This window comes from Miscanthus floridulus, chromosome 18 (genome assembly GCF_019320115.1).
Source record: "Miscanthus floridulus cultivar M001 chromosome 18, ASM1932011v1, whole genome shotgun sequence".
Taxonomy (NCBI): Eukaryota; Viridiplantae; Streptophyta; class Magnoliopsida; order Poales; family Poaceae; genus Miscanthus; species Miscanthus floridulus.
In genome coordinates, this window is record NC_089597.1 from 92,561,765 (window position 1) to 92,587,710 (window position 25,946).

Genomic DNA, 25,946 nt, shown 5'->3' on the forward strand with positions numbered 1-25,946 from the left:
TATGTTTGACGAAATTGGACTAGGATTTGCATGAAAGATATTGGGTAAAATATGATTGTTGCTAATTGTTGTCTTTGAAATTGTTTATTGTAATCAACAAATATGTATTTTAATTATTTATGGATAAATGGGCCATTAATTAATTTTCCTCTACCATGGTGTATTTGTATGCTTCATGTAATTATATTTGATTTATATTCATATATATCTGAAGTATATACAATTATTCTCAAGTAATTATTAATTTGATTCATTTTTATATATATCTGAATAAGTAGTCCTTTAATGTTTGTTTTGTTGTTGTTGTAAAAGATGGAGTACAGGAACTCTTGGATGTATGGTTCGTTAAGGTTCAAGGTAGGTTTTCGTGAAGAGGTGGATAAATTTATTGAAGCTGCAAAGAAGCATACAACGACATTGACAGAGAATAAGGATACAATTATTTGTCCCTGTAAAGATTGTAAGAACCGTATGGCATGGACAGATATGACTATCATCAGATCACATTTGATTATGCGAGGATTTGTTGAGGACTACATAGTGTGGATTCATCATGGTGAAATAGTTATTGTTAACGACGAGGATGGGGAGGAATACGACGACAAAACCCTAGAATCCTTGTCCCAATATTCAGCATAGTTTTTGATGCACGAATGGATCCTGAGTTTGGCAATGAACATGGTGTTGATGCTGGTGGTTGGGATGGTAACGATGAAGGTGGTGCCAATAATGATGGTGGAGCACGTGTTGGGGATGAAGATGATTTGGAGGACATGATTCAAGCCCTTGGACCAGAGATTTTACTAAAGAGCCCGAAAGGTCTAGAAAATTTGGAAAAGGTGACAAAAGCATCGAAGGAGACTGTGTATGGTGTTGAAAAGGGTTGTCCGACACATTGGACATTGCTATGTTTTGTGCTTGAGCTACTCATCCTGAAGGCTAAGTACGGCTGGTCAGACTATAGTTTCAATGATCTATTGTGTCTCTTGTCATGGGTACTGCTATAACCAAACTCAGTTCCCGCCAACACATACCAAATGAAGAAGGTAGTCCATTGACAATGGGGCTTGAAAAAATCCATCCATGCCCCAACCACTGTATCCTTTTTCATGGCAAAACGTTCAAGTCACTAGATAAATGTCCCCGATGTGGGGCTAGCCGGTACAAAAACAATGACCTTTACGGTGGGGACAAAGCCTCCACGGGGAAAAAGAGGAATAAAAAGGGTACAAAAAAGGTGGTACAAGAATCTCAGCCCCTAGAGGACACTCCATTATGCAACGATGCAAAGCAAAGAAGAATTCCTGCCTTGGTAATATGGTACCTGCTAGTGATCGACCGCTTGAGACATATCTTCCTAAACCCTAAAGAAGCCGCACTCATGACATGGTGGGATGATGAGCACAAGGTGGATTATGATAAGATTGCACACCCGGCTGATTGTAGTCAGTGGCTAAGGATCGATGAGAAGCATAAAGAATTCAGCGATGACCCAAGGAATGTACGGTTTGGCTTGAGCACCGATGGAATGAATCCCTTCAATGAGAGGATGAGCGACCATAACACTTGGCCAGTGATCTTGACCATGTACAACATCCCAATGTGGTTGTGTCAGAAGAGAAAGTACCTTCTCCTCACTATTCTTATTTCTAGCCCTAAACAACTAGGCAATGATATAGACGTGTTCCTCGAGCCTTTGATGCAAGAAATGGAGAGGCTATGGAGGCATGGGGAGCCAATGTACGATGCATTCCGAAATGAGGACTTCATATGTAGAGCAATAATATTTGTTACAACCAATGATTACTCACGCTGTTTGCTTTGTCAGGACAGATCAAAGGGAAGATGGGATGCTTGGTTTGCTTGGATGGTACTACATGGGTGTTCCTGGATGCATCCAAGAAGATAGTTTACCTAAGGAATCGACGCTTCTTAAAGACAAGTCACAAGTACCGTAGCAAATTGTTCTTTAGATTTTATGACAACACCCTGGAGATTGAACACCCTCTGGAGAGATGTCATAATGGAGAACACATGTACAGAATGGTGAAAAACATAAGCATCATCTATGGAAAGAAGAATCTGGATGGGACGAACAGAGATAGAAGCACACCTCCTATCGAAGGCGTACCTTTTAAGAAACAATTGATCTTCTTTCAGTATCTGCCTTATTGGCTAGACTTGGAGGTCCCCCATGCCATTGATGCTATGCACATGCAGAAGAATACTTTTGAGAGTCTCATTGCTATCTTGATGGACACAGGCAAGTCAAAGGATGGTCTAAAATCACAGAAAGACATGGTGCAGCTAAACGTGATGCCACAGCTTCACCCGGTACCAATGGCTAATAGAAAATACACTCTATCTGTGGCATGCTTCAACCTAACACCAGAAGAGAAGAGAGCTATATGCGCTTTCCTGAGGGGGTCAAAGTCCCGACTGGGTTTTTAGCGAATGTGAAGAAGCTAGTGTCGATGAAGGACTTATCAATAACACACTGCAAGGCTCACGTTTGTCATGTGATGCTGACAGTGTTTCTACCTATTGCAATCAGGGCTATAGAGCTAGAGTTCTTGAAAATGGCCATCACCCGCATGTGCTACTTCTTTTCGAAGATCTCACAGAAGACGATTGGCAAGCAAGAGCTGAGTGACTTACATAAATTTGTGGTGGAGACACAAAACCAACTAGAGATGTGTTTACCTCTAGTTTTTTTGATACAATGCCACATCTCATGATTCACATGGTTCATCAAATACAGGCGTTGGGCCCTTGCTACTTGCATGAAATGTGGTCCTACAAGCGGTTCATATCGGTTCTAAGTCGATACGTGCATAATCGAGCATACCCAGAGGGCTCCATGATAGAGGGTTACTGTACTGAAGAAGTCATCGAGTGCTGTTAAGAGTACCTAAAAGTACAGAAAGGGATTGGTAAACCCGATTCTCGTCGCAAGGGTAGGCTGGCTGGGAAGGGCACCAGTGGTAGAAAAGTGTTCATCGGCCATGATTACAAAGAGGTGAGTCAGGCGCATTATAGTGTCTTGCAGAGTACACAACTAATGCAACCGTACATTGATGAACACTTGGCTATTATTATGGCAGAGAGAAATAGTCGTTCAGATGATTGGGTCATGAAACAGCATAAGCAACGACTAACTACATGGTTGAAGGACCAAAACATACCTCCTGGAGAAACCATAGACTCTACTACCATCAGTAGATTGGTGGAGGGGCCATCGAGACAAGTGACATCTTGGAAAGCTTATGATATGAATGGGTATATGTACTATACCCACGCAAAGGATAGTAAATATGTGAACCAAAGCAAAGTTTGAGCAATTCAAATTTTCAAATTTTAAAAAATGACAACTTCAAACCTGATTTTCAACCATTAAATTATTTCATCTGAAAAAGTGATGAATACCAAAGTTGTATAACTCATCAAGATCTACAACTTTTATTTTGGTCATTTCTCCATCTGACAAAGTGATAGTAAACATTGTTTACAAATCAACATGTCTCTCGTATAGTTCATGAAACTATGAGTCATATATGAATTTGTGAACAATGTTTACTAATACTTTATCACATGAAGAAGTGACCAAAATAAAAGTTGTAGATAGTGATGAGTTCACCAACTTTTATGTTCACGAGTTTTATAGTTGAAATCATTTAAGGTTTCAAAATCTTGTTTGAAGTTGTCATTTATTGAAATTCAAATTTTCAAATGTTCAAATTTGGTCAAATGAAAAGATGACCAAAATAAAAGTTGTAGATAGTGATGTGTTCAACAACTTCTATGTTCATGACTTTCTTATTTGAAACGATTTAAGGTTTCAAAATCTTATTTGAAGTTGACATTTATTGAAATTTAAAATTTGAACTGTTCAAATTTGGTCAAATGAAAAGATGACCAAAATATAAGTTGGAGATCTTGACGAGTTATACAACTTTGGTATTCATCACCTTTACAACTGAAATCATTTAATGGTTGATACTCAGGCTTGAAGTTGTCATTTTCTGAAATTCAAAATTTGAATTGTCCAAAATTAGTGACAAAGATAGATGACAAGACTAAAATGATAGAGCATAATTTTAGAAAATTTTAGGAAAAAACCCATCACATTTAGAGTTAGTATGAGGGAGAAAAACTAGTTACAAGCTTCAGTCACAGATTAAAAAGAGAAATCACACTTTTTCATCATTGATCATCATGAACAGTTATGATTTTTCTTTTTAATCTCTGGATAAAATTTGTAATTAGTTTTTCTCCCTCATACTAACTCCAAATGTGACGATTTTTTTCTAAAATTTTCAAAAATCATGTCCTATCAAGTTACTGTATTGATTTGGTCATTCTTTTCATTTGACAAAGTTTGAGCAATTCAAATTTACAAATTTTAAAAAATGACAAGTTCTAACAAGATTTTCAACCATTAAATGATTTCAACTGAAAAAGTGATGAATACCAAAGTTGTATAACTCATCAAGATCTAAAACTTTTATTTTGGTCATTTATTCATCTGACAAAGTGATAGTAAACATTATTCACAAATCAACATGTCTCTTGTATAGTTCATGAAACTATGAGTCATATGTAAATTTGTGAATAATGTTTACTAATACTATCCCATGAATAAGTGACCAAAATAAAAGTTGTAGATAGTGATGAGTTCAACAACTTTTATGTTCACGACTTTTATAGTTGAAATCATTTAAGGTTTCAAAATCTTGTTTAAAGTTGTCATTTATTGAAATTCAAAATTTTAACTATTCAAATTTGGTCAAATAAAAAGATGAACAAAATAAAAGTTGTAGATAGTGATGTGTTCAACAATTTTTATGTTCATGACTTTCTTATTTGAAACCATTTAAGGTTTCAAAATCTTATTTGAAGTTGATATTTATTGAAATTCAAATTTTGAACTCTTCAAATTTGTTCAAATAAAAAGATGACTAAAATATAAGTTGTACATCTTGATGAGTTCTACAACTTTGTTGTTTACAAAATTTTCATTTGAGGTCATTTAGTGTCCTAAAATTCTAGTAGTTGATTTGAAATTCAAATTTTAAAATTTTAAAATATTATTTTTGTAAAGAAGAAAATATAAAATTATATCTATATATATAAAAAAAAATTGTTTATATATACATATATTTATATATGTAGAATAATAAACAAACTAATATATAAATTTACATTATTCTTTATATATGAATGAATTACAGACTTAGTAATTAAAATAAATTGAAAAATATTTGTAGGGACGGCTAACTCAAGAGTCGCCCCTACAAATGCCGTCCAGTATATAAGCCAGAGCCCCAAAAATATTCTAAGTTAGGGCGCGATTGTTCCTTTTAGACGCCGTCAAGCTGCCAAACCCGTCGCCGCCTGCCACCGTGCGCGCTTCCTCTCACCGTGCCCACCACTGTGCGCTCTGGTAGTCCTCCCTCGAGCTTCCTTGTCTCCATCTTCCTTGGCTCCATTTGCTGCTGGGACCCGTTGTGGAACACTAGCTGTGGGCGATGCCGTTCCCCTCGGCGGCTAGGGTTTTCGCCGCCGTGCGCTCCAGTGTTCACCCTCAACGTCACCCTCGTCGTTGCACACACCGGGACGACGTCTCCGCCATCACCGCTCTCGTCGTCTCGTTGTGCCTCACTGCCCCTCCGCATCCTCCCCGCCGGCGGCCCCGGTGGTCTCCTCCTCCCGCTGCAGATCCACGGACGCGCCGTTGCCCGAGGCAGGCGTGTCCAACGCGGTGCAGTTCACGCTCGAGCACGACCTTGGTGGCGGCAAGGGCTTCATCCTAGCTGGAACCTTCTCGGCCCGCCTCAAGACCCTCGCCCAGGGCACATAGGTGGGTTCCGGTCTCTCTTTGGTTGCTATCTCGGTTGTTTGGTTGGTTCGCCTATATGGTTGGCCTGCTTACGCTCTAATCAATGGATCTGGGATGGCTAGCTCTTATTGAATTGGTAGCTATGTTTGTGCTATCTATATTGAAGTAATTGGTGTGAATTAGTAGATTTTAACTGGTTGCTTGTATGGTTTACATTATATTTTGTCCTGCGATGATATATGAATTGAGGTGACATGGGCAACTTGCTGCAACATTGTGCTTGTATAGGTCTATTGGACGATGTCTGTATGTTGTGAATTAGTATATTTTAATTGGTTGCTTGCATGGTTTACATTATATTTTGTCCTGTGATGGTATATGAATTGCGGTGACTGGCAATTTGCTGCCACATTGTGCTTGTATAGGTCTATCAGATGATGTCTATTGTTAAATGGGTCTTTAGGGGCTGATTGGTTGGCCTGGGCAGCTGGTTGCCTGGGAAGCTTCCGAACAAACACACCCATTAACTAACTCTTGTCTAAATCTTTTCCTTGTGTAAATGGCAGTGCCTTGTGGAATTAAAGTACTTGGTAAAATAGTTACGCCCTATTGCTGCCATTTTGGGGAAACATGTTACTTGTTAATTGTTACTGGCAACTGTTGTTTAAAAATAGTTTTCTTGCTTATCACATACTTGATTCAGAGTGACACATTATAGATCTATCAAGTAATCTTTTCTGCTGCTTGCTTTAAATTCATCATTTTGTGTATATGTTATTTCTTAGGTGAGACTGCTTGCGTTAAACTAATAAGTTAGGAGAATGTGCATGTTATTTTTTAAACCCTGCTGAGTTATGACTTGAACTGTGAGGAACATGCTACAGATATTAAGATAGCTTATTACTTTAATTAGTTATGCCAGTGCTACTACTATTGTTATTTTTACTGGACATGCCTTTTTAAGTAGTTATGGCAAGTTACAGTCCAAACAAATCATGTGCTCCACTTTATAAGTCATTTATAGCTGTTGTATACATCTTGCTAGGAATGAATTGTAGTGCTACTACTATTGTTTTGTCTGACAGTGTGCCCAGCTGCTAGCAGTTATGCCAGTGTGCAATCTACATCTATTCAAACTTGTAGCAAACCTCACTTTGTCAAAATGTGACAGTGATGGAAAATAGCAAGTTTTGTCGGGTCCAAATTTCTCTACTATTGGATCACTGTCACAATTACTGACTCTTGCAAACCTCATTTTGTTTGATGTTGGGGCTTGGGAGTACTTGATGATAGTGTCCTGATCTTGCAATGGTGTTACAGAAATAGAATACTTGAATGTCGATCATAGCAGTCGAATGTAAATTGTCAATGATCTGTAACTGATGTGCTCTCTCCATTCCAAAATACTTACCTTAGGCAAGTCTTAGTGGGTGTTTTATGTGCCAAATTCTAAAATTCACATGTGCTGGAAACAGATGGGTAGGCATGCAGCTCAGGATACTTATTCAGGAATGGCACTGAGATTTTTTTGCCTCTTTTTGAAACGTTTTGATTCAGGAATGACATTGAGATTTATGCACAAGCGAGACTGTTCTGTCACTTGAAAACTGGTCTTGCTATAATTTGGTTTGTTTGACAAATCTCAAATACTTATGCTCCATTCAATATAAAACAATTTTGATTTTTCTTAAGAAAATATACACCAGTTTTTGTACAACAACAACATAGAATTAGAATTGGTTTGTCGTTTTTCATTGTTCTAGCTATTCACTCATATATAGCTCTTGGTAATTTCAATCAGTCGAGTATGATCTTTATTTCAATCTGCCATGCTCTTGGTAATTTCAGTTTGCCTAATAGCTAACTTGTTTTTTGTAACATTTGAGAATTCATTTTATTTAGTTTTGCCTGATAGCTCTAGTCAACTGTTCTCATAAAAAGAGGTTGTAGCTTATCTTCAGTTACCCATATTATTTTTTTGTTGGATATATAGAATCAATAATGATTGTTTAATATACATATACCATTTCAAGTATTGGCCTTATTATTTTTTTCTAGAAGAAGGATTGGGCTCATTGACAAGTAGTTTTGGTAATACTAACTATATGCTCTAGAAAATATTCTAGGAAAATATTTCCATCCTGGGTTTGCACTGCCTATTATGTGCCATGTGCATTGTGGTGCCTGTGCCTTTCTCATGTGTGAGGTGTGGAACAAGGTTTTGTTCTTGCCGCTGCCAAGTCATACACAATGATACGCGCTGCCTGAAATTTGTGGCTTGATCAACTGGATATACAAGCTACATTTGATGTATGTCCATTGTCCACTCCCTAACGATTTCTAATCTGTGGTTTGATCAGTAGGATATGATTGTTGTGTATGTTTTATACTTTGTAGGATGGAGTAGCTAAGTGGTAGGAAACTGTTTTTTCTTAGGTATTTGCTGCATTTGAAATTGCTAGGTAGATCTCTTATAGGCTAGCCATTTTTTCGTCAGAAATGTTATGTAACTACTTGCAGTACCTGATCAGTCCATGCTACTTGATTGATTTAATAGTTATTATTGTTTTGTTACTTCACTGCTATATTGCTTCTAAAAATTCAGATTAAACCCATTTTCAGTGAACTGCTCATTTCAGTCAACAGTTTATATAGTTTGCTTTGTTCTTCACCAACAGATGCATGTAGTTTGCTATTCCTGGCTACATTCTATGGTTGTTGGCTTGTTGCTGTCCTAAACTAAGTATATATTTTTATATGGTTTAGATTTTCATCTGTCCAACGTGCAGCTTGGGGGCATAGGACCAGTGGGCCATTGCTGTTCTTTGGCTATTTTTGTCATCAGCTGATGCTCTATGTTTGCTAAGCAGCTGTTGCTTTTTTTTGCCAAATCTCCCCTCTCCTCTCCTCTCCTTTGTTTTGTCGATGATGAAATTGTCCAAGTCCATACATTATATGGAATATGAGCTGATGATCAAGAACTTGTGAGAAACTTGGCATCATTACCAGCCGCCCCTATATTACCTTCTCCTATCTTCTCTGTTATAATGCCTTGATGCTCCAAGTTTATGATCAAATGATGATTGACATATTTCTGAGGCCTCTGCTACTGCTACTACTCATTTTTTATATATTATTGTTTTATAGGACTACTTTGGTTTATAGACCTTTTTGATTTCTTATACCTTCTAGCGTACCTAAAGCACACTTTATTGCATCTACTTCTACTCTTCTCCATGAGCTGGCATGTTGATGCTGCTTTGTAGACCCTCCTCTCCTAGTCCTACTACTTCTACTCTTCTCCTCTCCTATCCTCTGCTTCTACTTCTTCTACTCCTATCCTCTCCTGTTCCTCTACTATAATTGTTTTCTTTAAAATAAATGTAGGAGAAGATATGACCGAACTCCCTTCGCCGGATCTGCCAAATAATTATGTGTATGATTTGGGCTTCCAACCAGCATTGGGGAGGGAAAACCACCCATATCCAAGCATAGTAAGTAACATGTTTAAAGACACATCTATAGATATTTTGTTCTGATATATATAATTCTTAAATGTAGACAATTCATCCTATACCATGATTCAGAGAGACACTCAAATTTCGGGGTTGAATTCCTCAATATTGATACATTCCCTATAGATGGTCGAATCAAGCAATGTCGAATTAGCTTTTCTATTCTCGCTACGGCGGGTAACCAACAAGGTATGGTTTTATACATCGATAGGACGAGCAGCGGTTAACCTCATGACATTACTGCGCAAAAATATGTTGTGTAAGCATGTTTAAGGGCGCTTCAAAATATTGGATATAATATTCCTACATACTCCTCCATGAGGATTGCTGCTTTGAATGTGGGCCTCCACCACGATATTGGGCTGTTTTGTGCAAAGCTTGCTGAGGACAACATGAATGATGTGGTCAGTCTCATAACTTATATCCAGATTAATTGTTATGTCTATATATATGCATGGTTCTGATAACCACATTTTTCCCAACACTTACAGATTCAGGAGAACAACGTAACATACGCAAGTTGTAGCTTTGAAGCCATTTTAAATTAGGCCATGTATCACTTGGGCCGTTATAAATGGGAATATGGTGGCCCTGTTCTCACTTCAGAGGAAATCTAGGTAAAAATTCTTGTGACTAGGAGTGAAGGTTCTCAACCAATGCTGATCGTCGTCAATAGACCTTGTGAACGATCTTACGAAGCAAGGGAGAGTGCACTAATAAATATATTGCGCTACATTAGTGACATTTTGGCATATGAAATGAATGATCAGCACTTCTCCGAGTACGTGCTACAACGTTAGAAAATTCTAGGAAGTTAAATTACTATTAGTGGTAATAATAAACTAATCTAAATTATTATGGTTTGTAATGAACAAATTTAAATTATTATGTGTTTGTAATGAATGGGTTTGTTATAAAGTAATTTAAATTATTATAGGTTTGTAATGCATATATCTTCTTGTCAATTAGTTGTTGATATAATGTCCTTGTGAATTATATTATATATATATGTATATATGTTCTGGTCATATTTAAATTTTTAAATTTCAATTTTTTGGTGTGAAAATATATTGTAGGAACGGTTATAGAGTGAACCGCCCCTATAAATAGAATTTATAGGGGCGGCTGGTGTTACAACCGCCCCTACAAGTTATTTTTGTAGATGCGGCTGATGTTACCAACCGCCCCTACAAATACAGTTGTAGGGGCGGCTAGTGACACCAGCCGCCCTTACAAATCTATTTGTAGAGGCGGTCTGGGAACCGCCCCTACAAATGCATGATTTGTAGCCACGCTTTGGTAGGGGCGGCTGGCCAAACCACCCCTACAAATCACCTGGAGCCACCCCTAAAAAAAGGTTTATGCAGTTGTGAGCAAACAACAAACATGAAATTGCACATCTTGAATTTGGCTTCTGCAGCACAATTTTTCTAGCTTCTGCAGCACTGTCTGCACAGCCCACAGGTAAACCTGTTGGACATCCATCCAGCCATAACATCAGTACAGGGCAAATAGGATGAAGAGCAAGATGAGCACTTGACAGGAGTCGGCTGCAGTTGAAAAACCACACCCTGACGACGGATCCGACCACGCAGCCCATGGATCCGGCCAAGTATCCGTCGGAGCAGACGCAGCACGAGAAGCAGCCGGGGCCATGGTTGGGCCACCATGCTGGAACCCGCCCGCGGCGGGCTGCCGCGCCGGGGGCCGCCCTACCGGAGGGCACCCTCACCGAGGACGCCGCGCAGGATGCCCTCGGCGCGGCGGCTCGTGCTGAGCCCCTCGCGACGCTGCTCGCGCCGGGGCGGCCGTGCTTGGGCCCCTCGCGTCGCCGCTTGCGCCGGGGGTAGGGGGGCCTTGCGCTGCCGCACCTGGCCGCCCTTGCCTAGGCTCGGGCCTCCCTCGCCGGTGCCCGCCCTAGCCGCCGCCGCTGAGTGAGGAGGGAAAGGGAGGAGAGGCGGGTGCAGATGCGGATGGGAAGCTAGAGTGGAAGCCTGTATATATACGACATGGAAGGAAACAACAGGACCATTGATCTCCAAATCCAACGGCCCTCGTTCGATTCATCGACGTGGCCATCGTGAGGCCACGCCGGCTCCTGCTGTTCTCTTGTTTTTAAATATCCATGGTCCACGGAAGAAACATACTAGTAGTAGACCAGTTTTACAGCACTGGCCATGGAGAGGAAAACTTTTATCGCTAGGTCAACGCCATTGATTAGCCTTGAAGAAATGCTCCCTATCGTCAATTGGCAAATAAACCAGTTGCTTTGCTTGAAGAATTGGTCCGTAAGTAACCGGTAATTACATGTCAGACACTTGTGTGCAGGTAGAATATATATTCCTTGCAAAATGAATATATCTTGTTGTTTCTTTTAGATCAACTAAATAGACCTATAAATCCTTTCCAATTTATAGGAGCAGAGATTTTGGTGAAGAAAAAACTATCCAACAACCATTTAATTAGATATCCAAATATAGACTTTTATTATATTCTGATTTTTGAACTAGTCAAAGATGGCGAACGGGAACGGCTCTCTAGAGTACGTATAAGATATAGAAAAACTCTAATAGGATAAAAAAATATAGAAAATGGTTTTTACTTAATGACTCTCTAAACGAGACTCAGTAGACAGGAGTAGTAGATTTTAGAAAGACTTTTAGAGATCATCTTATATCAACAATATATCTTGCTGGCTTCGCTAGTGATGTCTTGCTATCACTTGATTCCACATGTCAGCCCGCTAGCAATGCCCACGTTGATCGAAACACCTCAGCTATTTATTCTAATTAAGGACCCACAGCTCCATGACGACGATACCACCGAGAACTGGCTCTGTCGGCACACCGCGCCACCGTCGCCATCGTCCGCCGGAGGTGGCTGAGGCCGAGAGAATCTGCCATGCATGGCACCTGACCTGAGCCTGCGCCGACAAGAGAGAAAATGCCACCAGCAACTCATTGCGGCTAGGTCTCGAGCGAGCGCGACTGCTCGAGCCTCGACGTGAAAAAACGGGAAGAGAGTCTCCTACAACTAAAAAGAACAAAGTGTGGACATTTTTTGGTATGTCATTTGTTTTGGTTCGTCCGTCTGCCCACGCCTGCGATCCCATGACATCTCCCGCATGCTGCGTCCTTTAGTACGAAGAAAATATGGAAAGTCTCGACCCTGATTTGTATGCACTACAAATACAGAAAGTCTTGACCCTGATTTGCATGCGCTACAAACACAGAAAGTCTTGACCATAATTGCCTCAAACAAGGAAAGCGTTCACCCACGTCTCACGCTCGATCATACCGCCCTCGTGCCACAAATATAAAATTCTTGACCCTGATTTGCATGCGCTACAAACACAAAAGACCATCATCGCTCGTCGCTGCACGATCGAACGTGTCTTCTTGGTAGGACTCAAGCGCGTCACTCATCGCTACACGGAGACGATCGTCGCGCGCCGCATTCCTCAAGCCCCTGCACGATCGAGCTGCCCCTACTTCTTCCTCATCATGTAGTGGAGAAGCAACAGCAATGGATTATCCACCGTCTGCCTACCAGTGGATGCACCTGTGGCTACATCATTGATCGCTGCAAGGTCACCGCAAGATCACCTCCCTGTGCCACATCTTTTATTTTCCAGGTTACCAAATTAATTTGGGAAATCCTATTGCTTGTCTATTCGATAATATATATGGCAGTATGCTCCACTGCATGGATCCATTGAGAGGTCTAATAAGGCATTTTGGGATGGTAAGGATTCCTGATGTTTTAATTAAGAATATAATATTGTGCGTCCTTCCGTCTTGTGTTTTTTCATTTACTAATCACGGTTATGATACATAATGTTCATACCCCCATCCTTTTGTCGCATAAAAATTTATGTACATAATGCACACCATGTATTAAAAGTTACTTTTAACTTTGCAATTACACGATACTAAATGTTAACCTGACCTCAAATAAAAATTACGTTTGCTTACTCTGCACAGCCTAAATATTTGACAGTTGTATTTCTATGTGCCCAACCTTCAATTTTAACAATGTGTTAAATTCCTCAATGCTACCTCCAGTTCATATTCAGGCTTCAGTGTGATGACAGGCTTCATCTCACTGCTTCCTTTGAACAAAACTAGATACGCTGTTTTACACAATGTTTGCTCCATAACTCACTGCAGCTCAGACATTGTCACCTCTTTATGATTTACTTAGTTTGCCATTTTCTCTACCTACATGTTCTTGATGCAAATTTTCTAGCTTTTCTGCTATACATTTCTCTTTGGGGCCCTATGCATATTAATCTATACCATTTATACTCATTTCCATGGCCACGACAAACCGGAAACTCAGATGCTTAGTTTCAAGGGTTCTCCCCACAGCTATATATGTCCAACTAAATATGTCAAATGATATTTAAATTTCTTCTTCAAAATTGTTATTCCTTTGCCATGAAACCGATTGCACATTGATTACAGGTTAATCTTAATTAATGATTGATCGTGCCATTCTCCTTGATTGAATATTGCCTGTCATGTGATAGAGGAATCACGGCAAAATAGGAAGTAGAAAATTATTGTGCTATCCATATACATATTGCATGTTTGCATGCACCAGTATACATGGCAACGAGCAAAAGGAAAGAGAATTAAGATAAAAGGAACATCTTGCATTTCTGAGAACCTTGCCAAATCTGCCTATATTTAATTACTTCTCCTCTTTGCATTTGCAAAAGGGACAGCTTTTCCCTCCTTTCATTTGGTTTCACGCTCACATGTTCCATCGCCCTCGCTTGTTGTTTCTTGCGTGAACCAAAGTTGATATCATCTGTCTTCCATGGCTCAGCCTCCTAATCCCAAGAGAAGGTCCCTACCTCTTCCTGACTAGAGATCCGGCCTGCTAGAGGATCTCCTCAAGTCCATCGAGTAGCGTCTTGCATCAGGCCACGACGCGGCGTCCTTCCGATCCGCTTGCTCCCCATGGCGCGTCATCGTCCCATTCGCGACCTTCGGGCCGCTCCTACTGCTCCTGTTCGACCCTGACTCGGACCACGTCGGCTTCTACTGCATCCTAGAGAAGAAGGTCTTATCCAAGACGCTGCCCGACGTGCTCGGCAAGGTGGCGTGCGGCTCCTCGTGTGGATGGCTGGCGCTCATGGACAAGGCGGCGTCAGTGACGCTGCTGAATCCATTCGCCGATGCCCGTGCCCCTCGTGTTGAGCTCCCTCCAGTAGGCGAACACGTCGCGGCGGCGTCCTCATCGGAACACGTGTCTAGGGTCCATGGCCGGTGGGTCCTCTATCCCACCAATGGCTACGGGGACGTGGATGCCGCAGGCAGATCCATCAATCTAGAAGACATGAGGGACGTGTTCTTCTGTGAGATCGTGCTCTTAGAGCCACCTGACACCGCCGGCCACGAGTGCGTGGCCATGGCCATGCTTGGGTGCTCCACGGAGGTCGCGTTCTGCAGGGTTGGAGTCGACAGCGCATGGACGCTGCTCGACATCGAACTCGAGTTCTCCGTGGGGTCCATCGTCTACTACCAAGATAAGTTCTTGGCGATCGACTACACTAGAGAAATCTCCATCTGTAGCAGCAACGCCGCCGGCGCTACTCCAACTACGACGCTACTGCCATTGCTGTCGTCACCTGCGGGGCTCTGCCACCGCAGCTACCTGGAATCAAACGGTGAGCTGCACATTGTGGGTGCCATGGTGAGCATGTTCCATGAGACACAGAGCTTCAACTATAGTAGCGTGATCAACAAGTGCAACCTCCATGACCGTACGCTGGAGTGGTCCAGGGTGAGGGACATCAGTGATCAGACATTGTCCGTGTCTAAACATTTCAATGAAAGCTTCAGTGGAACAAGTGTATCTAAGTACAAGGAGAACAAAATCTACATGTCTGAGCCATTGTATGGGGATCCATATGACTTGGTCCATCGACTGGAGATCGTTCATATTGCTACCGGCGCATCTGAAGTGAAGCCCATCCAGGAAAAGATGTAGGGTTCCAAGGCTCTAGGTTGGATTCGACCCAATCTCTGGAAGCTCTAGAGTTTGTGAGCCTATGACGCCGCGCACTCTGTGACTGTGTTAAATTCATAAACTTTGCTTTTTGGATTTGTTTACACCAAAATTTGGAAGGAGAGTCACATGGACCCAAAAGCTCCCAGGATCGTATCATCAAGGGATCAGTTGCGGGCGGATCAGAAACAGCTGATTCAGATGCAAAATCTAGGAATCGCCTTTCTTCGGACAGCGCCAGCAGATAACGACAGAGGCTACGCTCGACGCTAGAAAGAAAACGTGTTGGACTCTACAAAAAGGGAAAGATTAGAGTCCAAGTTATCTTAAATTATGAATGTTTTCATTTTATGCCAAAGTTTGTAACAAATTGTGCTCGAATAGGATTCATATTTAGGCTCCGGGTATAAATACCAAACCCCGGCTATTGTAAGGGACAACCAATCAATCAAATACAAGTCAATTACTTTTTTCAGCTCTGGCCACCCCTTAGGAGTAGGAGTAGAGTAGATCTCGGCGAGTTCTTCAGCAAGTACGGCTACATCGATCTGGTCGACCTCCACTGCTTGTTGTAAGTACCGTCATGGTTTATACCTCTGTTCGTATGGCTGCATCGATCCGGTCGACCCCCACTATGGCTCTAGTATAAGCTAGTTATTGACTCTTGCCTAATTCAAGTATGGCCTGTGTGATTCTGCCTCACACCCCACTGCTTGAATTAGATTAAGGTCAAGTTATCGGCTCTACCTTAGTATGGCAGTCTTTGGTAGATTCATTAAGTTACCGATATTGCTTATTGCTTTCATTGTTTATCTAATTACAGCAATATCACTCTGCCCGATTGAGATTGATCTGGATCGGCTTTATATCTTGTTTAACTCATCGTTTGCTAATCTAGAACTCATCTAATCTGCTTCTTAAGCGATGAGTTATGTTTTTATCGGCTGTTTTGCATCAATCTTAATCGTGCTTAGCGTGTGGTTAAGGCATGTTCGATCTTGAGTAGATCTATCGGTTAGCGAGAACCGTTTCATGGCCCATCATCACGGCCTGTGGGATTCTGCCTCTCACCCCACTGTTGGCACCGTGGAGTGGGGATCGTTGGTTGATAGACCCGTTCCTGAGAAGACACGACCTTAACTATGCACTATGCCTGAATCGGCTATTTAGCCGATATCGAATGCTTTCACGAACAGTTCACATCACGAGATCGTTGAAGTAGGGATAAGTTGAAAGATATGTTAGCCCCATGATCTTGTTATTGTATTACGGCCTGCATGATTCTGCCTCATGCCCCACTGATATTAGTAATGAGTTAGGGTCGTCGAGTCTATTGTTGTTTCTACGGCCTGCATGATTCTGCCTCATGCCCCACTGGTCATGGTAATAGATGAGATCTAACATGTTCATTAGATTTATCTTTATTAAACGATTAAGTGATGTTGAATTGTTTCTTTATATAAGGAGTTTGGTTACTCGTAATCATTGGCTCAGTATGGACCGATCATCATTGATATCTCATTGTCATTGATTAATATTCGTTTAAATGATGTTTATCCTGAATGATAACCGATTCTCTTCACACGACCCCATGAGCTCTAACTGACTTATTCTCATGAATATATTGGAATCGGCTATTTAGCCGATTTCCTTTCATATCGGCTCTCACAGCCGTATATTCAGAACTGTCTGGCAATACCGACAAGTTCCGCCCTTAATTAATGATGAACTTTCTCTCCTTGTCAATTGCAGGGTCAAATTGACTGGCACGCCTCGGGAGGATTGCGCAGGATCGACCACTCCTGCGCTGAAGCTAGGCGGATCTGCTCCATCAAGCGGACCCTTCCGGCTTGCTGCGTGTGTCCTCAGCATGGGATGAAATTCTGTGTCGATACGATTAAATGTTACTTTAACGTTGGTATTTAATTTAACGGTATTATTATCTTATCGTATGATCCATGTGTTTTTAGTATAAATTGTTAGTTATCCCATAGCAATGTATGGGCACCCTACCTAGTTTTATATAAAAACCAAAAAGAAACACGCAAGGCGAGAGCCCGGGTTCAACGTGGTCAATCCGTTGTGTGCCCGTCACAGACCACCAAGAGGCTAGCTAGAGCACGACAGGGACGGGCAGCGAGGCCGGCGCCACCCGGGGCGGCGTCCACGTGGACCCACGTCATGGCGCACGGCCGCCTCTTGTTACTGTTTGCGTCACCGGCCAAGTGAGCCCTCAAGGTGGTGGGGACACCTGGGTCGGGTTCGCGGCGGCGAGCGCGACGCTGGCGCCACACGAGGCGACTGCGGGCGGTGTACTACTCCGAGTCCTAACACTAGCAGGCGAGATGCGCACGCGCAGATCACCCTTGGGGCCCGCGCTTTGCATGCAGGCTGTGGATCACCATCGTCCTGTTCGCTTGCGTGATAAGCCATAACTGAAAATATTGTTGGCTGATTTATTTACGAAAAAATACTATTCGTTTGCTAAAAAAATACAGCGGTCAGGGTTCCTAGCCTTCAGTTCGACGCTTCCTGAAGAGTCGGGTCCACATCGCGGTTTCCGTGGGGCCAGGGTGCAGTTGCTGCGTTGTTTTGCAGCGGCTAGGATGTCCGAAGGTGGGGAAAACGTGTGTGAGGTCCACCGCTACGTTGATGTTGGATTCTCTATGCCGAGAGCGACACATGTGCCTCAGCAGTAGGAGTAGGAGTAGAATAGAATCCAATTTTGGAGCAAACAACTAATTTGGACAGTAATACCATTCCTGCAACATTTGCCTTTGAGAAATTTCATATGAAAAAATGACAAGTACCGGTAAATCCTAGTTTCCTGATCGGCTGATGATTTCTGCTGTAGATAAGCCAGCTGATGCTATTTTATTCTGAGAGAAAAACACTGATAAGTAGTTCAAGCGAACAGGTATAATCAGATCAGTTCAACGGATTATTCAGGGACCAAAGTGACTAAAAAATCAGTAAGTACATAAGTTCAACCAACGGCAAAACTCAACTTCAATGAGGACATGTTTGGATCCGCTCATATAAACTTTAGACTTTATACTTTAGAATTAAAATACTAAACAACTGATCTAACGTCAGTTCTAAACTTTAGACGACCACGCATTAAAGCTTTGGATCTCAAAACCGAGCTCAAATGCACTAAGGCATTGTTTGGATACATGTGTATCCACCTCAATCCGCATTGAGTGGAATGGAATGTAATTTAGTTCAATTCTACTCCAATCCACTTCAATACATGTGGATTGAGATAAATACATGCGCATCCAAACAAGGCCTAAATGTTTAAGAGCTCTAAAGTTTAGAGGGAGGGAATCCAAACATGCCCTAAATTTCTGAATATGGTACTAGTAATAATAATACAGTAACTAGAAGTAACAAAAAGATATCCAAGACAAATTTTCCTAATAAGATAATAACATGTTAAATCAAGAAAACAAATGAAATGCTACGGAAATTTCACACATGCTTGTTCGGTTGAACTATTGATCAGAGTTTGATTTTATGGCATTAATGTATTTGTTATTACCCCTTTTACATCGAACCCTTTTGATACTACACGTCTTTTCAGAAATTTCTTCTATCCAAATATTTGGCTACATCAGTAGTATTTTTTATTTAACAAACAATAGGATGTTCTTTGTGTCTCGGAGCAACATCACTTTTGATGATAAAATAATACATTTGAGTCGTACTTTGATCCACTAATAGCAAAATGATTGCATGCCGATGTACTTTTAAGGTATAGTATAGTGTGTGTATATATATATATATAGACGCATTGTTCTGTAACTGGCCGCAGAATAAGTTATTCTGTGGCCAAGTTATTCTATGGCCACTTTGAGTTACAATAATTACTCTACTAATTTACGAGATTATGGTAACTCTCTCATAAGTGATTTACTATAACATTATGATAAGTATCATCTTGAATTATAGTAACCCATGTATCGTAAATGTGTATCGTCATTATCGTAAATTGGTACAAATATTATCGTAAAACAAGGTGGCTATAGAATAAGTTATTCTGTGGCCAGCTGCAGAATAGCCTTACCGTGTGTGTGTGTATATATATATATATATATATATAGTATTATTATATGGTACTCGGGTACCGAATAGCTATTCAGTACTCGGCGACAGTCAAACAGGCCTAACCCGCCATTCGGGCCGGAGGCTCACAGGCCCAGCCCACCAACAAGGTCGAGCGCAGCAGCTCAGCTCCCCCACCCACACGATTTTTTGCGGTTCCAATTTCCATACCCCGTCCGCCCGCACCGGCACTACTGTCGGCTCCACCCCGCACCCGTCGGCGCCGCGCCTCACCACCGCCCTCATCGCCACGCCCTGCCTCCAGTCCGCCCCCTCCGCTCGGTCTCCTCCTTCCTTCCCTCCGCCGGCACCGCCCGTCCACACTCCCAGCCCCGCCGCCGCCGCACCTCACCCCAGCCCCGTCGCCGCCACCCTAACCCCACTGGAGTGTGATCCCTGCCACCTCCTGGCGGGCGAGGCTCACTCTCCTCCACCTCCCCACCGTCGTCCCTTCTCCATCGAGCAGCAGGCGATGTGCAGATCAATGTATACAGACGAATATTGTGGAAATATCGATTATGTGCTAGATATTTACTACATGAAGTGCTCCTACAACTCAGTTTATGCATAAATCACAGACAAATTTGGTCTATATAAATTACTATTATTTACAACCGCACATCACATATCGTCGGCTGCTGACTTCCAGCATCGACTCTTTGTGACTCCTGCCTTCTGCTACTTCTCCCCACATGCACAGCTTGGCTGGTGCTCTTCACATGGATTATGCTCCTAAACAACAGAACTCAAAATTGAGATTGCATATAGTGCTTTTTCTAGGCACACATTAGGTTTCTATGCATGGTTCCCTAATTTTCCGGTTCACACATGACAAGATTTCAATTAGGGTAGTGTGCAAATAATTTAATTATTTATTGTTTGCTCATGTCATGTTGGAGGATAAGAGGTTTTTGCATCTACATATTATCTGTGAGTCTGTGACGAGAAAACTTACTTTAATTTGCTAGATTTGCATATAATAATTGATGTTTTCCTAGTCACACATGTGTTCTGGTGCAAATAACCAATTTTTTTATGGTCCACGTGCTTTTTTTGGAAGGTATGTAGGTCATCCCATCAACATATATTTAATTATTTGTTATCAGGATAACTTGCATATAGTAAAGTTTTTAGTGGAGGTTATTTTGCCATTCTGAATTTGTTTAGTTGGCTCATAAATGTCTGATTCTAACTTTTGTGCAGTGCATGCAGTTCACCATTATCTTACCAGATTTATGATTATTCAATAAGCTAGCTAATTGTTTCGCAGATTCTACTGAATTTGTGCATTAGTATTTTAGTTTTTAGTAGAAAATTAGGAAATTATTAAAGTCTCAAGTGTGATTGTGAGGTGTGACCTGCTAGCCTGCTTTTGGCTGTGTTTTTTATCAAGACTTGGTATTATGAGCTTTTGAATTATGTAATGTCTCACGTATTGTGCTTTTCTGATTGGCCATACAATTTGTTTGAGTTATTCACTTATTTAATTACTATTATGTTGCTGGGACATTTATATGAGCACAAAACTTGGCCGTATGATTCATTAATAAGAACTACAATATTCTTGTGGGTGTTTTACAACTGAAAATGATTCTGTGCTTGCAGAATGCATACTTCTCGATTTACATGGAAGACGTGTGCGACATTTACTGCTGCTCCATATATTAGGTGCAATTTTGAATAAATCTAGTGTAACTTTATGCCCCTCATGGAGGGAATTGTTGAATTTCAGGTGCCATTTGATTGTTACTAGGAGACTTGGAGAATATTGAGGCACAATGTTTTAGTTAGTTTTTTTCGCAAGAGTTTTAGTTAGTTGACATACTACTTTTCTTTTGGTAATATGCATCCTGTCGAGTTAAGGGTTGTCTGAATAAACTAAAATTATATCACTCAAAGCTTTTGATGTGCTACATCAATTTTAACATTAATCTATATTTTCGGAAAACTAATGGATGGGGTGAAAATGGTAATTTTACCAAGTAGCAACCATGGCATAACAACTCTGTCTTACTATTTGTGCAATTGTCCTTTCAAATTGTATTTGATAGACTGGTAATTCCAGCTCTGATTTCCAACATGCTCTCACTCAGCTACACGCTTGTTCTATATTTTCACAAAATTTAGATTTTTATTCAGAGTACATAACTGAACTCTTAACTTGTTAGGCCTTGCGTTATGGAGAAGAGGCATTCTGAGGCTAGCCATATCAGGGAGAAGTACTTCAATAGATATCTTACAGTGACGTCTTCTATACTTGCATTACATCTAGAAGTAGATATCTTGCAATTACAATTAATGAGGTTTTATGTGAGAAATCAGACTAACATTATTTCATTTTTTTGCAAACAATGGCTGAACGATAAGAAGCTGGAACTAATAGTAAATTAGTAATACTAGGAATAGTATTACTTGTTTTGGCCTCGCTGCATAAGTCTTCAAATAGTAGAAACTGTAATCCATAAGAGAGAAATACAAGCTCCCTAGAAGGCCATTTTGATCAGCACCTTTATATAGACAAGTCACAGGTGCATGCTTTCAATCATATTTGGTCCAACAGTTCAGAATTGGTGGCTTTTGAAGTGATACATACAATGCTTGCCTAGATTATTTTTCTGCTAGTAGAACTACGTAGGCGACTAGCAGTATTAGTAATTCGGGGGTTTTGAAGTGATATTGCGATGGTCGTATTGTAGGATGATTAATCAGGCAACTTAAAAAAAAGCTAGACTTGTAAGATATAAAACAGAGTAAATTAATGAGATTGCAAACATAGCTTAGATTGCATCCTTAATTGCATATGCTTGCATCTGGTATGGATCCATTAATATATTGACCTAAGGTGTGTACATACATGCATGTAGAAAAATCAAGGTATTGCCAACTAGTGTGGTTTAATACTAGTAGTTCTTTTTAAATATTCTTCCCCTGTTTTACATGGCATCTCAGTGTATAGTTAACATATATGTCTCTTCATTATTTTCATGCAATCATTCATCTATTTGTGAATCTAATCAGTAATCAAACATGATTCCTGATTAGATCTTGAATTGTGAAAATTCTTTTGAGATTAGAATAAAATAGAGGTGTACATCATGTACTAGAGCTAATAGTTTTATCAGCGTTATTTATCCTCTTTTCTCTCTCTCTTTGTTTTTTTGTGCAGATCCCGGGCGCTCGCCATCAAAGCAACCTCCATCTACTCCCATGATTACTCACATAGGTAGTTTCTTCTACTATTACTGATTTGTTTGTGTGGCTAATTATGCTTGAAGATTTACAAGAGTATAAATTTTGCATTTGTTTCCATTGGAAATTGGCTTATTTTTTCAGCCTTGCTAATTTTCCAATTTTACACATTTAATTTAAGGCTGTTGTAGCTTCCAAACCATTAACACTAGTTATGGCTGTTTTTTATCATTTTAGTTAGCCTTCCACCGGTAGGAGACGTCGGCTTCTTCTGCACTCCAGCAATAGTGGCATGCTGCTAGCACGAAATAGGTATGCTGGAGACACTTGTTTGGACTGATCACTGTCTCCAGTCATAAATGTGGCATTGATTTTATGATTTATCTAGATCTATGTATGCACTTGTTGATATTACATATTTACTGCACATGAAGTTATGCTATCACCATACTTCGTTTGCTCATAAAAATATGTTACTGCTTCTCATATACACTTCTGATATTTAGTTATTTACCATCTTTTGTTGATTGATATGTGTCACCTGTAAAAACAAGCATGCTGAAATTACTGGGACATGTTGCAGTTGCAGATATGCGAAGATTATTCGAGATAGCATGTGTGACAAGCATTTAAGATATACTCAACTGAAAGAGACGTTTTGCATATAATATTTTTCTCTATGAAAAGATGAGACACTCCATGGATGATATGCATTTTTACCATATTCATCTGAAAGAACAATTATTATAAGTATTTGTAATTTTCAGCTAGCTAAACAATCTTAAGCAAAAATATATTAGGGGGAGATTGTTGTACCGAACCAATTGTATTATTACTTGTGATGATTTTGATCATGCAGGATGCATTCAGGGTTGTCTAACCAGCTTTCAAAAGGGTGGTTCATGCTTTGCTTCTGCTTCTGCTCCCTATGCAATGCTACCACTGCAGCATAACCGATAATGGCGCTTGCAGCTGTATATTCCTTGTACATGGGCATGACCGCATGATACAACATACAACGATCAGTCAAGTAGTCAGTAGAATTGTATTAAATTTACAAATTTCCATGTTACTTTGGTAACAGATAATGTTTTACGAAATTACTTTTATGCATCCTAGACAAGAATAAAAAAATGCTGCACATTCTTTCATTTGCCAATTTTATTGTTCTTGATACAAACATACTTATAACAATTTTATAGTTAACTATAAAAGTCACTGTTTTTGTTGGGATACGGGGATTAATAATTTAAAACATAGCACAAATTGAATAGATAGTATGGCCGCGAGCCCTGCTAACTGACGCAATGCACATGAAAAAAAAAGTTCGCTTCTCTACTGTCCATGCAAAAGAAAGGGAAAAAACGTTGCTTCTCTACTCTATCCACGCAAAAGAAAGAAACAGAAACTCAATCAACGCAAAAAAAAAAGGAAAAAAGGAACTCAGCCAACGAAAAAACAGAAATTCAGTCAACGGAAAAAAAAAAAAAAAACCCCGACACGGCAAACACCCATACGGAGGAAAAAAAACTACGCCTACGGTCGGTGTCTGTGAGCGGGGCGTTGGTGGGACTGGTACCGAATAACTATTTAGTACTCGGGTACCAAATAGGGTTGTCATATATATATATATATACCGAATAACTATTTAGTACTCGGGTACCAAATAGGGTTGTCATATATATATATATATATACCGTTCTGTAGCTGGCTATAAAATAACTTATTCTGTAGTTACTTTGAGTAGCGATAATTACTATGTTAATTTACGAGATTATAGTAACTCCTTACTAAGTGGTTTACTATAACGTTATGGTAAATATCTCCGTGTGTTATAGTAACCCAACTATCATAAATATGTATTGACATTATCGTAAATTAGTATATAAAATTATCGTAAATGAAAACTTATTTTGTAGCTAGCTACTGAATATACTCTCCCTATATATATATATATATATATATATATATATATATATATATATATATATATATATATATATATATATATATTATTCTGTAGCCACCTCCATTTACGATAATTTTATATACTAATTTACGATAATGTCAATACATATTTACGATAGTTGGGTTATTATAACACATGGGGATATTAACCATAACGTTATAGTAAACCACTTAGTAAGCAGTTACTATAATTTCATAAATTAACATAGTAATTATCGCAACTCAAAGTGGCTACAAAATAAGTTATTTTGTAGTCAGCTACAGGGTGTGTATATATATATATATATATATATATATATATATATATATATATATAGGGAGAGTATATTCAGTAGCCAGCTACAAAATAAGTTATTCTCCATTTACGATAATTTTATATACTAATTTATGATAATGTCAATACATATTTATGATAGTTGGGTTACTATAACATATGAGGATATTTACCATAACGTTATAGTAAATCACTTAGTAAGGAGTTACTATAATCTCGTAAATTAACATAGTAATTATCATAACTCAAAGTGGCTACAAAATAAGTTATTTTATAGTCAGCTACAGGGTAGTAGTTATATATATATATATATATATATATATATATATATATATATATATATATATATATATATATAATCTACCATGGAAAAGGCTGCCCCACATGAGGAGTTCAAGCTCCCAGCAATAAACAAAACAGCCTAAATCTCCATCCATGCATTTAACGATGCATGTCAGGTGAAGAGCTACCACTACCATTTAACACCATCCAAATATATAGTAGATCCATATCAAATTCAAAAGGAGTAAACCACCTTCCATAGCTTTGGCATTTATGTATATCAGAAATGGAAACAAACCATCTGAAACAATTCATGTACCATGCATCATTTATGATGTAGTTCGTAATTAGGACCTTATCAACAGAAAAAAAAATCTAATAGATCATCATTTATGATGTAGTTCGTAATTAGGACCTTATCAATAGAAAAAATGTATCTAATAGATCTTATAACTAGCAGAATTTGTCACGCCCAATACACTAGTACTACTATCTGGGATACAGGTTTATTTGCAAGAAAAAACGCTTTTGTCAACTATGTATCTTTTCCTTTTTTATTATTTTTATATTATATCTAAGAGCGTCTCCAAGAGTTTCTCTAAATCTCGCTTTCTAAATTATCATTTGGAGAGCTATTTGCAGCTTTCTATATATTTCCACTCTCCAACTGCTTTTCAATATCTTGTATACACTCTAGAGAGTCATTTTCGCTATCTATTTTTGGCTAGCGAGAAATCCGAAATAGAGTATGCTG

The 25,946-nt window shown here is 39.7% G+C and overlaps 1 protein-coding gene across 1 annotated transcript; it reads left to right on the top strand.

The window, feature by feature from the left end:
• The first annotated feature begins 10,952 nt into the window (after positions 1-10,952).
• LOC136524189 (uncharacterized) lies at positions 10,953-15,354 on the top strand. Its single transcript, XM_066517644.1, has 2 exons — positions 10,953-11,124; positions 14,285-15,354. The coding sequence occupies exons 1-2, from the start codon at positions 10,953-10,955 to the stop codon at positions 15,352-15,354; spliced, it is 1,242 nt and encodes a 413-aa protein (XP_066373741.1).
• The last annotated feature ends 10,592 nt before the right edge of the window (positions 15,355-25,946 follow it).